Source organism: Ictalurus furcatus, chromosome 22 (genome assembly GCF_023375685.1).
Source record: "Ictalurus furcatus strain D&B chromosome 22, Billie_1.0, whole genome shotgun sequence".
NCBI lineage: Eukaryota > Metazoa > Chordata > Actinopteri > Siluriformes > Ictaluridae > Ictalurus > Ictalurus furcatus.
In genome coordinates, this window is record NC_071276.1 from 7,394,619 (window position 1) to 7,410,324 (window position 15,706).

Consider the following 15,706-nt stretch of genomic DNA (forward strand, 5'->3'; position numbering starts at 1 on the left):
ACATGGATCAAATACGAAAAGGTTATGATTCATTCATTCATTAATTCCTTCATATCCTAGTCAGGATTGCGATGAACCTATCGTGGGAACACAACAGTGGCCTGATGGGAAGACAATCCAACAACAACAGCTACCACTACTACCACTACTAATACTACTACTACTTCTAATATTACTACTACTACTACTAATATTACTACTACTACTACTAATATTACTACTACTATTACTACTACTACTACTTCTAATATTACTACTACTACCACTAATAATAATAATAATAACAATAGTAATCCTCATGATTATCATCATCACTGTTTTGATTTGATGGTAGAATGGTATAATAATCAGAACTGTTTAATATTTTGTAGCCTATAAAGAGTCAATGACACAATGGTTCATATGAAGTAAAGCTTATTCAGGCATTTATCTGGTATGTTTGCACATTTGCTCTGACATGCTGAAATGTTATTAACTGAGATTCTAAGATTTATCCATATCCTTCAATAAATTAATGAATAATTAACAAACAAATAAACAAACAAGGCAATAAATATTGCAAAATAAACAAATATTCCGAATTTATTTACATTAAAAACGGTTTAGTTAATTATCTATCGATTTATTAAAGAATACATTTATTTGATTTGATTTGTTGTTATGTACAGTAAATGCTACAGAAAAAGGTTTGTATGTCAGAGAAGAAAGCAACATGTTACATAATTGACCACTTTTCTTTTCAGACAAATAAATAAATAAATAAATAAATAAATAAAATAATGAAGGCTGCTGGGTTTTGCTGCTGAAAGAAAGCAAAGAAACAAGTTTCAGAGTTTACAGAAGAACTGTGGCACATTCTCTAAGATGCTCCCTAAAACTTACCAGCTAATTTCCTTATAAAACAGCACAAGTGTAACTGAGACTACAATTCGTATATATATATTAAAAAGGGTTGTCATGCCAAATATTAACTTTGCTTAATTTATTATCAGTTTAGTTTATTATTGTTTTCTACTCTTTCTAGTTTATTGTAAGCAGGCTATCCAATATATAAATATTGGATATTCATATATATCCTATCCTATCCATATGAATATCCAATATTTATATATTGGTTAGCCTGCTTACAATAAACTAGAAAGAGTAGATATATATACATATATATATAAGCAAAAATAAAATCCACCCTGATGTAAATGATGGCGAGATCACGCGTCTTCGCACGGTAAACGCCTTCTAAGTGGTGCAGTGGACGTGGGCGTGGCTTATGGGTTAGTGTGTGCGGTCCGTGGATGTGATTGGCTCCGCGCGGGAGTGACGCAGTGCCGTGCCATCGCTCCACACGCATTACAGGCGGACGGCGGCAGGTGATTGGCCTCAGCACCGGAGAGCTCACTTAAACAACCGGCTATGGATTAACATCGTCCGCTTTTCCTAACAGCCCGGGCTGAGTATAACCTCCTCATCCTCTCATTTACCCCTGGGTTAATGCATTTCGACCCACAGACGAGGAGTTCATTAACCAGGTCCACATTATTACTGTAATTATCTATCCTTTTCCCCGCATCGGTAAGTACTGAGCTCAGATTTATCAGATGATTGATTTGGGGCTAATTTCAATAGGCTGTCATGATTTACGCATATTTTCATGAAAACCGCGCAGATCTCAAAAACATGCGGAAAAAAGCTCGTATTACATCAACATTATATCTACAGAAAATATTTTATCATATGGCATCCATATTATATCTACAGATAGTATTATATCATATGGCATCGATATTATATCTACAGATAGTATTTTATCATATTGCATCGATATTATATCTACAGATAATATTTTATCATATGGCATCGACATTATATCTACAGATAGTATTATATCATATGGCATCGACATTATATCTACAGATAGTATTTTATCATATGGCATCGACATTATATCTACAGATAGTATTATATCATATTGCATCAATATTATATCTACAACAGTGTTATTTTAAGGGTGAGGATGGGGTATGTCTGTATATACTAAGCTTTATGGTTATATCGTTTGTGCTGAAGTAAGGTTTGTCTTCATTTTTATCCCATGAAATACAGCATCAAATATTCTCTAGTACTCATAGTACATTTCCCAGTTACAGCTTTTTGTTTCCCCCTCCTCAAATTTCACAAGACATTTAGCAGGCACGGCAATATTTTTTAATTTCAATTCTGCTTCATTTGTTAACTTCATAACTCACACTTATAATGTACAATACACTGAGTAAGAGCACTAAAATCATTCAAATCTGGGCAAATTTAGGTCATTTTAAATTTATCCCAGTATCAATGATTCATGTCTTTGGAGGGTTATAAAATATCCAAGAGTTTTAGTATGAGAACCTGACATACACACAAGTCTTTATTGGAGGTTGGAGTTCCATCACTCCAGTCCTGTCTGACAAGATTCTCATTCACACCTCCTTTTCCGTCTTTTCTTCACGCCCTTCCTATCCAGTCGCAGTACGTCTGAGAGACCGAAATGCTGAGCAGACTTTTCCGACTCCATGGCCTGTTTGTAGCCTCCCACCCCTGGGAGGTCATTGTGGCCACTGTGACTCTCACCATCTGCATGATGTCCATGAACATGTTCACTGGCAATAATCGCATTTGTGGTTGGAACTTTGACTGCCACAAATACGAGGAGGTGCGGTGCATCACAATCAAACTCTATGGCAATTATTACTTGTAAATAATAGTATTAATTGTGATTGACAACCTTTGCCATTAATGTCCACGTACACAGCAAGTCCTCAGCAGTGACGTCATCATCCTGACAATCACACGATGCATTGCAGTTGTCTACATTTACTTCCAATTTCAAAATCTTCGGCAGCTTGGATCAAAGTATATACTCGGTAGGTTTAATAATTTTGCATTCGTGTGGTCAGACAGATTGGAATCTATATCTGATGTTAATTTATCTTTTCTTTATTTTTTTTTAGGTATTGCTGGCCTTTTCACCATCTTCTCCAGTTTTGTGTTCAGCACTGTTGTGATTCATTTCTTGGATAAGGAGCTGACCGGTTTAAAGTACGTAAACTGCTGTGTTTTTATGCTATTCAATAAGATCCACAGCTTGTTTGGTGCTATACAGTAACATGTAATTTGTTTGTCTGCCAGTGAGGCATTGCCATTCTTCCTGCTCCTGATTGACCTCTCCAAAGCATGTGCTCTGGCAAAATTTGCACTGAGTTCAAACTCACAGGTACATGCCATCACATTCTCATCCGGCTGGTTTCATTTAAATGATTAACTATTAATATGCTGTAGTAATATTATAATTTATGTACTTGTCTTTAGAAACAGTGATGTTAATTTAGGTATGATTTATTTTTATGATTCAGGATGAAGTTAGAGAAAACATAGCCAGAGGAATGGCAGTACTGGGTCCAACATTCACTCTGGATGCGCTGGTGGAGTGTCTGGTAATCGGTGTAGGGACCATGTCAGGTACTTATTCCTGCACATCATTCTGTAACCAGACATACAACCACACTGGATACAATAAGTAAGGGATAGAACATGATGAGGTGTGTTGTTATTGGAAAATGACCAGATGGTGTGATACAGCCCCTGCTGTTCATTTCCAATAACAGGACATCCTTACATGTTTTACATCTCTTCTACATCATCAATTTATATATATAGTTATAGTTATATTATGGACCCTGTATGAAAGAAGTTCCTGTTATCAGTTATAGCAGCAATAAACTGTCATTATCTGTTCTTCCGCATGGTCCTCTGTCCTGGAGACCGTTGTGGTCGGAAACGTATTGCCAGTTATAAAGTGCTGACATGTTCCATATGTTAAATAAAAGTATTCCAACAGAAATCTTTACCGTATGCATGATATGTTTTTCTTTGTTAAATGTTTTTAAAATATCTGTTGATTATTAGCCTTAGCGTTTGTGGATTGTCACCCATTCAAGTCTTTGTGAATTACCTGTTAATATAGAAATGTTAAACGTATTAATCGTACGTACATTAATCTTAACCTGCGATTTGTATTACAGCTAGTACTACTGTTAGAGCTGCTCTTGAAGGAAACTTGACTAATAAAATTGAATGCATCAGATTACAGTGAGCTAAATTTAAACAGAAAACTTGAACATCCCATTTCTGATGAACGCTAGGTGTTCGCCAGCTTGAGATCATGTGCGGCTTTGGATGCATGTCTGTCCTCGCCAACTACTTTGTCTTCATGACTTTCTTCCCAGCCTGTGTCTCGTTAGTGCTCCAGGTAAGTGAAATTCTGCCTTGAAGCTAAATATACAGTGTATGTGTTGTTTTCATGTGCTTAAGAACATGAGTCAGCATTTTCTAAAATGTATCTAACGCAGTTATCCAGGGAAAGCAGAGAGGGACATCCTATCTGGCAGCTCAGCCACTTAGCCCGAGTCCTGGAGGAAGAGGAGGACAACAAACCCAATCCGGTCACACAGAGAGTCAAGATGATCATGGTAAAGTGATAAATATATAAACAGTTCAACAGTTGCAAAATTGCAAATCTGTCTAAATTCAGTTTGTATGAATTTACAAATGTGTATGGTCTAGTGGTCTTAGCCCAAACTCATTAGAAGTCTTTGAATTGACTGATTATTTGGATAATTTTTAACTAACTGAAATGTTGGCTAATGCTAGCTAGCTAGCCAGTAACGTTAACAACTGCTAGTGAACAATACTAATGTTAGTTATTAGTCAGTGAATTTAAATTAACACAAAAAAAATGTCATTCAAATTTAATTTCAAATTAGCCATGGTAGAAGCCCTCAGTTGATGTGTTAAGACTGAAAACTAAGCATCTTCTACCACATTACAGCTCCACCAGATTTATAAACATTTTTTAGACTGTATTTTTAGAGCATTATCCATGTGTACTTACCTATTTTCCTTTTCCATTTGCAGTCTCTCGGCCTGGTGATGGTTCACGCTCACAGTAGATGGATTGCAGATCCTGCATCTCCAAATGGAACTCTGGATGTTCCCCAAGTGGGAATGAGTTCAAACTCACCAAAGAGGATTGAGCCGGATATGCCCCTGTGGCAGTTCTACCTGTCCAGGTAAGTTATTTTAGGAGGAGCTGTACTATTCTTGTTTTGCTCTGAGCATGCCAGTAAGCTAAAACATAATAAAATCAATACAATAAAATAATCCAAAGACAGACAGTAATGTATTTATTTTCCTTGTTTTGCTTCTATGTTGCATTTTTAATAATAATAATAATTAAATGTGTAACATTACAGAATGATCAGCATGGACATTGAGCAGGTCATCACTTTAGGTCTTGCCCTCTTCCTGGCCGTGAAATACATCTTCTTTGAGCAGGTAGAAATGGAGTCTACGCTGTCTCTTAAAGTCTCTACTCCCAGCACCGTGCTCACACCAAGACAGTGTCCTGACCAGTGTTACAGGAAGGAAGTGACCCCCTGCTCTAACAGGACTGAGAAGCCCACTGTTCCTCCTCCTGTCATCACTAAAGAGGAAAGAGGTAGGGGCAACATCCATTTCTTTTTTTGTTTTGTTTTGTTTTACGTTCATCTTACCACTTTAGCAGCTCATCAACATTTGATTGATTTAGCCATTAGGTGAAATGTTTGGTATAATTATAAGCTCTAAACCACAGCAATTCTTCACTTGTTAGATTTAGTGATAAAGCCGTTGCCTACCAAGACTGAGCCAACACCAAAAAGCTTGTTTGTGGTGGGAGAGGGGGAAATCTTGGACAATATGGACAATAGTGTTGTGGATGAGCCTCAGCCCAGCGTCCCCTCAGTGCCCAGGCCAGTGGAAAAGTGCCTGACCATTCTGAAAGACCCACAGGTGAGGATGGCATGGAAACTCATTTTTAATCAAATAGTCCTTCTGCAGCTTAAACAGCCCTGGTTGGAGTATTTTCTTACATCCAGGAAAGCACACAGAGAACCTAAGGCTCCTTGTATTCTTGGTTGTGACCCATGTAATCTCTAATGAGCTTGCCCACATTACTTACTCTTAACCAATTAGTCTATGACGTGAGAACAGATCAGAAACCTCTTGTGACTTCAAGAATTGTCCCTTATTTAAATGTGTTGTGTAAGAGCTCTGTGCATATGAGTGCATTATGAAAAGTAGGTATGAAAATAATGTGCTTTCACAGATGGGTGCTCAATACCTGAGCGATGCTGAGGTTATTTTGTTAGTAAATGCGAAGCACATTCCTGCCTACAAGCTGGAGGTTATGATGGAGACCCCAGAGAGAGGGGTGATGATCCGTAGGAAGATGCTCCGCCCCAAACTCCCCAAGACTTCTGCACTCACCTGCCTTCCCTACAAAGACTACAACTACTCGCAGGTAAGGCAGAAAAGTAATTCTACATTTAAACCTTTTCGGTGGCTAGGAGGCCACTTCAGCTGACTTCTTGTTTTTCACAGGTGATGGGAACTTGCTGTGAGAACATCATTGGCTACATGCCTGTTCCAGTGGGCGTCGCAGGCCCTCTGCTGTTGGACGGAAAGCAGTTCCAGGTCCCGTTGGCTACAACTGAGGGCTGTCTTGTGGCCAGCACGAATCGAGGCTGCAGAGCGATAGCTGTAAATAATATGACTATGGATCAGTTCTACGATATGGAGAATGTTACATAATATTTATTGTTAAAAACCTTGACTAGAACCCTAACATGCATAGATGCTTGTATTCTGGCTGTTTCTCTGAAAGCTGGCCGGTGGAGTCAGTAGCAGGCTTTTGGCGGATGCTATGACCCGTGGCCCTGTGGTTCGCTTGCCTTCTGCCTGCAAGGCTGCTGAGGTCAAGGCATGGCTAGAGAGCCCAGAGGGCTACAAGTGCATTAAAGAGGCCTTTGACCACACTAGCAGGTAAGCAAAAAGTAAAACACAGAACACAACTTGTAACATATATTTTGTGAAACTGGAATATATGTGTTGCATATAGCAGTGTGTATGTATGTGAAACATTTTAGTTTTGCTTCTATCTTAGGTTTGCTCGTTTAGAGAAACTCCTGGTTGGCCTTGCTTCACGAAATCTGTATATACGCTTTCAGTCCCAAACTGGAGATGCCATGGGGATGAACATGATTTCAAAGGTAATGCAATGTAATACATATAGTAAGATATTAAATACATTTTTATGTTGTCTTATTATTATTATTGCCATTTGGTTTCTCAGGGAACAGAGCAGGCTCTGGCTAGGCTTAAAGAAGAATTCCCTGAGTTGCAGGTCCTGGCAGTTAGTGGGAACTACTGCACTGATAAAAAACCAGCTGCTATTAACTGGATTGAGGGCAGGGGCAAGTCCGTGGTGTGTGAAGCCATCATACCTGCTCAAGTTGTCAGAGAGGTACAGTTCTTCAAGCAAGTTGAATACGTACTATTAGGATCACATGAGGATGGGGCAGCTTTGTAAAGATCATAAACCTTTTCTGCAGGTTTTAAAGACCAATACAGAAGCTCTGGTGGATCTAAATATCAATAAAAACCTTGTGGGTTCTGCCATGGCAGGAAGTATTGGGGGCTACAATGCTCATGCTGCCAACATTGTTGCCGCCATTTACATCGCATGTGGACAGGTAATAGACATTGCTGTCAACCATATGCATAACCATTGACGCTTTAAAGTACTAGAAACAAATAAGGCTGATGTGAGAGTAATTGTGATTATTATTTTGTCAGGACCCGGCTCAGACAGTGGGCAGCTCTAACTGTATCACTCTAATGGAAACCTCAGGACCCACAGGAGAGGATCTCTACATCAGCTGCACAATGCCTTCCATTGAGCTGGGCACTGTAGGAGGAGGCACCAATCTGGCACCTCAGCAAGCCTGTCTGCAGGTATCTACACTGCTGAATGCTCACTCAGTTGCCAGTTTATCAAATATTTTTGTTTTACACTGGCTAGCTTTGGGCCTGATTTTGAAGTGACAGCTGGATGATTTTGGTATATTGACCCCGATACTGACAAAATGCCATCAGAAGTACTCACTAAACCCGCATTCAAGACCCAATACAAAGTGTTAACAGCTATCTGTTTTGGACACCGGATGATTGTTAATACCTCTCTGATGTCCGAACAGGGCCTAAGACTCATAAAACAAGGCCATACTGGAATACAGTGGTGGTTGAAAGTTTATGAACCCTTTAGAATGTTCTAGATTTCTGCATGAAAATGACCTAAAACATCAACAGATTTCATCATCAGAAGTCTTAAAAGTAAATAAGGAGAACCCAATTAAACAAATGAGAGAAAAATATTACAGAGGCAAAATATTACAAACAAATATATACTTGCTCATTTATTTATTGAGGAAAATGATCCAGTATTACATATCTGTAAGTGGCAAAAGTATGTGAACATTTGCTTCCAGTATCTGACCCCTTGTGCAGCAATAACTGTTTCCAGTAAGTGTCGATCAGTCCTGCACATCGGCTTGGAGGAATCTTAGCCCGTTCCTCAGTACAGAACAGCTTCAACTCTGGGATGTTGGTGAATTTCCTCACATGAACTGCTTGCTTCAGGTCCTTCCACAACATTTCTGTTGGATTAATGTCAGGACTTTGACATGGCCATTCCAAAACATTAACTTCATTCTTCTTTAACCGTTCTTTGGTAGAACGACTTGTGTGCTTAGGGTCATTGTCTTGCTGTAAGATTCAGTTCATTGATATATATCCTGACATTTTCTTTTAGAACTCACTGGTATAATTCAGAATTCATTGTTCCATCAATGATGACAAGTCGTCCAGGCCCAGATGCAGCAAAACCGGCCCAAACCATGATACCACCACCACGTTTCAGAGATGGGATAAGGTTCTTAAGCTGGAATGCAGTGTTTTCCTTTCTCCAAATAGAACACTTCTCATTTAAACCCAAAAGCTCTATTTTGATTTCATCCATCCCCAAAATATTTTTCCATTAGCCTTCTGGCTTGTCCACATGATCTTTAGCAAACTGCAGACGGGCAGCAACGTTCTTTTTGTAAGAATAGTGGCTTTCTCCATGCACACCATTGTTATTCAGTGTTCTCCTGATGGTGGACTCATGAACATTAACATTAGCCAATTTGACCGAGGCCTTTAGTTACTTAGGAGTTACCCTGGACTCCTTTGTGACCTTGTGGACTATTACACGTCTTGCTCTTGGAGTGATCTTTGTTGGTCGACCACTCCTGGTCTTGAATTTCCTCCATATGTACACAATCTGTCTGACTGTGGATTGGTGGAGTCCAAACTCTTTAGAGATGGTTTTGTAACCTCGTCCAGCCTGATGAGCATCAACTCCTCTTTTTCTGAGCTCCTCAGAAATCTCCTTTGTTTATACCACATTACACTTCCACAAACATGTGTTGTGAAGATCAGACTCATAGATCCCTGTTCTTTAAATAAACAGGGTGCTCGGACACTTGATTTCAATCAATGGGATGACAATCACCCTACTCTAATCTCACCTTCAAATTAAACTGATAATCCTAGAGGTTCACATACTTTTGCCACTCACAAATATGTAATATTGGATAATTTTCCTCAATAAATAAATTACCAAGTATAATATTTTTGTCTCATTTGTTTAACTAGGTTCTCTTGATCTGATGATGTTTAGGCCATATTTATGCAGAAATATAGAAAATTCTACAAACTTTCAAGCACCACTGTATATGATATTACTCAGGCTGGAAAATGTCATGTGTTTTTCTTTCTCTCAGATGTTAGGCGTGCAAGGTGCCAGTGAGACGTGTCCAGGTGAGAATGCCCGGCAGCTTGCCAAGGTGGTGTGTGCCACTGTGCTGGCAGGGGAGATATCACTCATGGCAGCTCTTGCAGCTGGACAGCTAGTCAAAAGTCACATGACACACAACAGGTAAGTGGAAAATTCAGTCCGAGTTAATGTGAACTTCACTGTCAGTCAGAATTCCAAAATGATGATAAACTAAATAAACTATTCATTTTGTATTTTTAGGTCAAAAGTAAATTTGCAGGGCACACCAGGAAGCTGCACAAAACAAGCATCTTGAGATTTAACTAGATGCCTAAAGTGGGGATGATGTAAGCAATACAAAAGGAAAAAGACTCAAAAGGGAAGAAAAAAACCCCACTTCAGGCACATTTGAGTGCTTTTACTACTGAGTAAAAGGCAAATGGATGGCAGAAATAAAAATATTTCCAACACCCAGTCCAGGGGAGAAACACTTTCATTCTCACTTATGGAGTGCCACAATCATCTCAAAGACTGCTGAAATCACAACATTAATGATTACAGTGTAATGTTCGGACATTTTACTTTTACACCTCTCAGAACTGATGCTGTTTCTGATGCCTTCAGTGATTGTTGGATCCAATCAGAACATAATGTATGTTTTTCACATTTCACTATTTATAGACAAAAAAAAACACAAGACATATTTTAGTTACGAAAATACGGTCAACTGGCCAACATGGAGAGCAATCACTAATTCCTACACATTTTTCTTTTGTTAGAATTAGCTTAAAATGCCCAATTCAGCCTTCTGCAGTTATTCCCAGTTATGTTTATCTGAATGCATGTGGGTTTTACAGATGCAGAAACTTAACTGATATTTAATTACTGACACATTGATTATTATTTATTAGATTATATTGGTTGAAGGGAAGATTGCAAAAACACAACTATTTCCCAAAGGTGATATAATGGCCTGAATGACATCACTCAGCTGTTGCTTGTGTGTGGAACCACAGCAGGAACTGTGTATGTGCACTGTACATTTACAATAATACACACAACGTTATGTACTGCCCGTGCAAATAGAGCTTTTATTGCGTACTGGCTTTGCTAAAGTGGTACAACTAATTATGAAAGAATTTTCTAGAAAAACACAATATAATGAGTAGTTATCCATCCATCCATCCATCCATTTTCTGTACCACTTATCCTACACTGGGTCACAGGAACTCGGGGCACAAGGCGGGGACACCCTGGATGGGGTGCCAACCCACTGCAGGGCACAATCACACACACACACACCCACACCCATTCAGACACTACGGACAATTTAGAGATGCCAATCAGCCTACAACACATCTTTGGACTGGGGGAGGAAACCGGAGTACCTGGAGAAAACCCAAAAAGCATGGGGAGAACATGCAATATATTTTTATAATTAAAACATGAAAGGGAATTTTAAAAATAAATTTTTAGAAAAAAATGCAATTCATTCGTTATTTGTTTCTGCAGCACTGTTACATATGACCACTTAAGTTAGTTTCTCTTCTTATTCCATGTATAATAACCTTAATTAAACCACAGACTCCAAATATTCAGACATAACGGTTTGAAGAAGGGGATACACTTTGTGGCCAAAAGTATGTGGACACCTGACCATCACACCCATGTGTGCTTGTAGAACATCCCAATCCAGATTTAGTCTCCTTTTGTTGTTATAGTAATCGCCACTCTTCTGGGAAGGCTTTCCACTAGATTTGGAGAGTGGCTGTGAGGATTTGCTAGAGTATTAGTGAAAGAGCATTAATGAAATCAGGCACTGATCTGGGTTGCAATTGGTGCTCCAAGTCATCTCAAAGGTGTTCAGAGGGGTTGAAGTCAGGACACTCCAGTTCTTCCACTCCAACCTTGGCAAACCATGTCTTCATGGAGCTCGCTTTGTGCACAGCAACATTGTCATGCAGGAACAGGTTTGGGCCTCTTAGCTCCAGTGAAGGGAAGTTGTAATTCTGAAGCATACAAAGACATACTATACAATTATGTCCTTTCACCTTTGTTTCAACAAATTCGGGAAGAACCACATATGGGCAAGATGGTCAGGTGTCCACAAACTTTTGGCCATGTAGTGTACGGTTCTATGTAAGGAATAAAACAAGACCGGATGTGCTATTAAAGGAAAATACAACAGGATAGAGTGATGTAGCAAGACCACATCGGCCACAAATTATATATACACCATAGCAATTTGCCAACCATCATTTTTTTTTAATGATTATTACAAGCCCAATTCTGAAAAAGTTGAGACAGTATGGACACTGTTAATAAAAACAAAGAGGAGTGATTTGTAAATGTACTTTGACTTGTATTTAAACGACAACAACAACAAAAAAAAAACGTATAAAAGACAAGGTATTTGATGTTTTAACTAATCAACTGCATAGTTTTTGAAGATAAATGTGTTTATTATGAAATTGATGCATGCAGTTGGGACAGGGACAATTTAGTACTAATAGTGATGTGACAAGTTGAAATAAGAAGATGATGTGAAACAGGTGAGGAAATCGTCTAATCATAGTATATAAGGAGCCTCCAAAAAAAAAAAAAAGGCCTAGTCCTTCAAGAGCAAGGATGGGTCAAGGTTCGCCGATGTGTCAACAGATGAGTCGGCGAATAATCCAACACTCTGAGAACAACATTCCCCAAAGACAAACCGGTAGGATTTTGGGCATTTCACCTTCTACAGTGCACAATATAATTAAAATATTCAAGGAATCGGCTCAAATCTCGGTACGTAAAGGGCGAGGCCAAAAACCACTTCTGAGTGCGCTTGATCTCCGATCCCTCAGATGTCACTGTCTTAAAAACCATCACGAGTCTGTAATGGAGATCCTGACATGGGCTCGGGAATACTTTGCTAAACCTTTGTCAGTCAACACCATTCGCCGCTGCATCCACAGATGCAGGTTAAGACTTTACCATGCAAAGCAGAAGCCATGAATCAACACTGTCCAGAAGCACCGTCGACTTCTCTGGGCTCAGTCTCATCTGAGATAGACAGTAGCACGGTGAAATCGTGTTTTGTGGTCTGACGAGTCGACATTTCAGTCGTGTTCTCCAGGCCAAAGAGGAAAAGGACCATCCAAGCTGTTATCAGCGTGAGGTCCAAAAGCCAGCGTCTGTCATGGTATGGGGGAGTGTCAGTAAACAGTCGCCTGTCCCAACTTTTTTGGAGTGTGTTTCAGTCATCAAATTTTAAATGTGAATATATTTTCAAAAATAAATGAAATTCAAAGTAAAATATCAAATAATGTGAAAACATGTTTTCAATATAGTACAGGGTGAATTAAATTTTCAAATGACTTTTTTAAATTTTCCATACTGTCCCAACTTTTTCAGAATTAGGGTTGTATATATTTGATACTTGACAATATATGTGTTTACAATATCGTGCACTGTGGTCAATTTCATTAGAGATTTGTCTGTCAATGAGTTATATTTTAATCTTCAAATGTTGACAACTCTGGTTAGGCAGTAACATTTTTTATATTTTACTTTGGTTTTTACTCCCTTCTCTATTTGTTTGGACGATTGTTGAATGCAATCGTGATTAGATGAGCAAATTCTGCACAAAATGCTACACAATGAACTGACAATATGCGTAAAGCTTTTACCTTTAGTCAGGAAATGACCTAAGATGGATAAAATGTAAAGGGTTCTTTGGGTCTGATTTTGAAGCCTGAACAGCACCCAAGAGTTGTTAAACAAGGCCATACTTGGATATATGTTATAACTCATGCAGGAAAAGGTTGTGTTTTTTCCAGTAAAATTAGAGAATTTAACAGTACTGTGTTATAGATAACTGATAATTGAGGTCACCTGTGCCAATATGCATACAAGCTAGCTATCAAATATACACATAACCCTAAAGGGAATAAACGCAATAAACCAGCATTTATATCCTCAGAGTGAACCTGAAGTGCTGAAGTCTCATTCAAATACATTTCAGAAAGCATACTGAGGCAGTCCAAGGTTGGTGCAAAGTTTGAAATCATCTTGGTAAGGTTTTGTGAGCAAAGACAGACACTCACCTCATCCGAGTGTGCACTGGCCAATCAGCTCACCCTGCATCACATCTCACCAGGATCGGGGCAGCTGATTGGCTGAGCCTCGTTGAAAACATAGACAGACCTGCTGAAAGGATGTACAGTGCTTCTCTCTCTCTCTCTCTCTCTCTCTCTCTCTCACACACACACACACACACACACACACACACACACACACACACACACACACACAGAGGTTAATCTGAGGTAGTGTGAGTCCTGCAGAAGACTAATCTCCAGCAGCACCAGCATTAACTCTTTTGACACTCTACTAATAATCGGCTTGCTGGCTTTGGATCAGTGCATGGTTGGTGTTAAGCTACATTAGAGAACATGATTCAAATACCTTTTTGATAATTTTTTTTTTTATAAAGATGCTTATCTGGCACAAATCCACATAACATTTTACCTGTTAAAATATGTATTGTTTGTCAAACAAAAAAGTCAATTAATAATAATAATAATAAACAACATCAATTACACCATAAAGTGTAATAAAGTACAAAAACTGTATATTCACATAATCATATGCTTTAATCATTCCAAAGTGCTATAAACATATGAACGATACATTTACTTACTGCATATTCACAAATAAATTCCTCAAAAAAAACAAACAAAAAAAAAGATTAATTGATTCCGGAAAGCTCAGTGTTACAGATTAACAGGCATTATAATGTGTATAATTTTTCATACATACCACCCTCTATAAATTCATACACACATACGATTCTCATTTGGCAATATGTCTAAACTGATTGTAAAGCAACGCTCTTATAATTAGTGCAAATATTAACATTAACACAGACTTCTTTGTGGTTAACAAAATTAAGTCTTATAATAAGGTGAACCCAAAACTCTCACTTTGAGCATGGGCTACCAACAACAACAACAACAACACTTCTTGTACTGTATATGCTTCAAGTTATTCTGTCCAATAAGGATACAGATAAATATGATACATTGTATTCAGAACCAATGAAATCATGAAATGACGCTCCTCCATTACGAGTGAATACCTGGTAAATATACTTCTGCCTTGTGTATAACATAAGGGCATATCCAAAGTGAACGATCAAAGGAAGGTAGTTCTGCGTTATTTGGTGAAATGTTTAACTAAACATTTACAAAAGTGGATATTAATCTTCACCATTTTTTAAATTTTTTTAACAGTGTAATTATCTGACAACCCAATTAAAAAAATAACGCCATCCAGTTCTTCAACTTCTGCATCCTGCATGTTTTCACCTCTACCACATACATACAGCATACACAAAATTATATACATAACATTAAGACATAGGGCACTAAAAAAAAAAAGTTTGTATTTAAAGCTCTTCACATTCTTTATCGATCAAAGCAGAGAAATTATACCCCGACAAAGGAAAACTATATAAGGCCTAAGGAAACCTGTTATTAAGTGAGAAAGCTTTTCATTAAAGGTGTTCAAGCTTATAGTGTTTTATTTTTAATAAAGACGTTAGTCAAACAATGTGCAAGTAATATGAATACCAATATTTACAAAGTAAACACCTTAACTCTTATAAAAAGCCAAAGCAGACAGAAACAACCGGTAACCATCCCCTAAAACATCCCTACATCCCCTAGACTGTACTGTATATGTAATCATTGTGTAAAACGACTACCTTCCGATCTTCTGGAACCTGGTATAAGAACATTGATATTCCTGATCCAGAACATTGTGTTTCACAAGATTAGTGGATAAAAGACTTCTGGGTAAAGTAGTTCTCGGAAGCTCTTGCTCAGATTGAGATTTAAGAGTGTGATGGGATGGATAAGGCCTCTTGTGGATATGTTTAAAGGAGGATGGCAACCTACAGGAAAATGTGGATACTGTTAAGAATATGCACAG

At 38.3% G+C, this 15,706-nt stretch overlaps 2 protein-coding genes across 4 annotated transcripts in view; one reads left to right on the forward strand and one right to left on the reverse strand.

Moving 5' to 3' along the window:
- The first annotated feature begins 1,250 nt into the window (after window positions 1–1,250).
- Window positions 1,251–10,831, forward strand: hmgcra (3-hydroxy-3-methylglutaryl-CoA reductase a). 2 transcript variants are annotated; one of them, XM_053653992.1, is made up of 20 exons: window positions 1,251–1,569; window positions 2,501–2,689; window positions 2,789–2,900; window positions 2,988–3,075; window positions 3,166–3,250; window positions 3,390–3,495; window positions 4,179–4,285; window positions 4,386–4,505; window positions 4,951–5,105; window positions 5,289–5,533; window positions 5,687–5,865; window positions 6,182–6,376; window positions 6,457–6,615; window positions 6,740–6,897; window positions 7,019–7,124; window positions 7,208–7,378; window positions 7,467–7,607; window positions 7,711–7,869; window positions 9,738–9,892; window positions 9,992–10,831. In XM_053653992.1, exons 2-20 carry the CDS (start codon window positions 2,525–2,527, stop codon window positions 10,044–10,046), a joined length of 2,661 nt encoding a protein of 886 aa, XP_053509967.1. In that variant the 5' UTR covers window positions 1,251–1,569; window positions 2,501–2,524; the 3' UTR covers window positions 10,047–10,831. The 2 variants fall into 2 exon arrangements, with proteins under 2 accessions (XP_053509967.1, XP_053509966.1); XM_053653991.1 differs by having other exon boundaries at window positions 2,789–3,075.
- Window positions 10,832–14,348: 3,517 nt separating this feature from the next.
- The window catches only part of cert1a (ceramide transporter 1a), a 29,793-nt gene continuing 28,435 nt past the window's right edge, over window positions 14,349–15,706 (reverse strand). For both annotated transcript variants that reach the window (XM_053654000.1, XM_053653999.1), the window contains one exon: window positions 14,349–15,668. The gene's annotated coding sequence lies outside the window, so the exon portion shown is untranslated. The remainder of the gene's footprint in view (window positions 15,669–15,706) is intronic.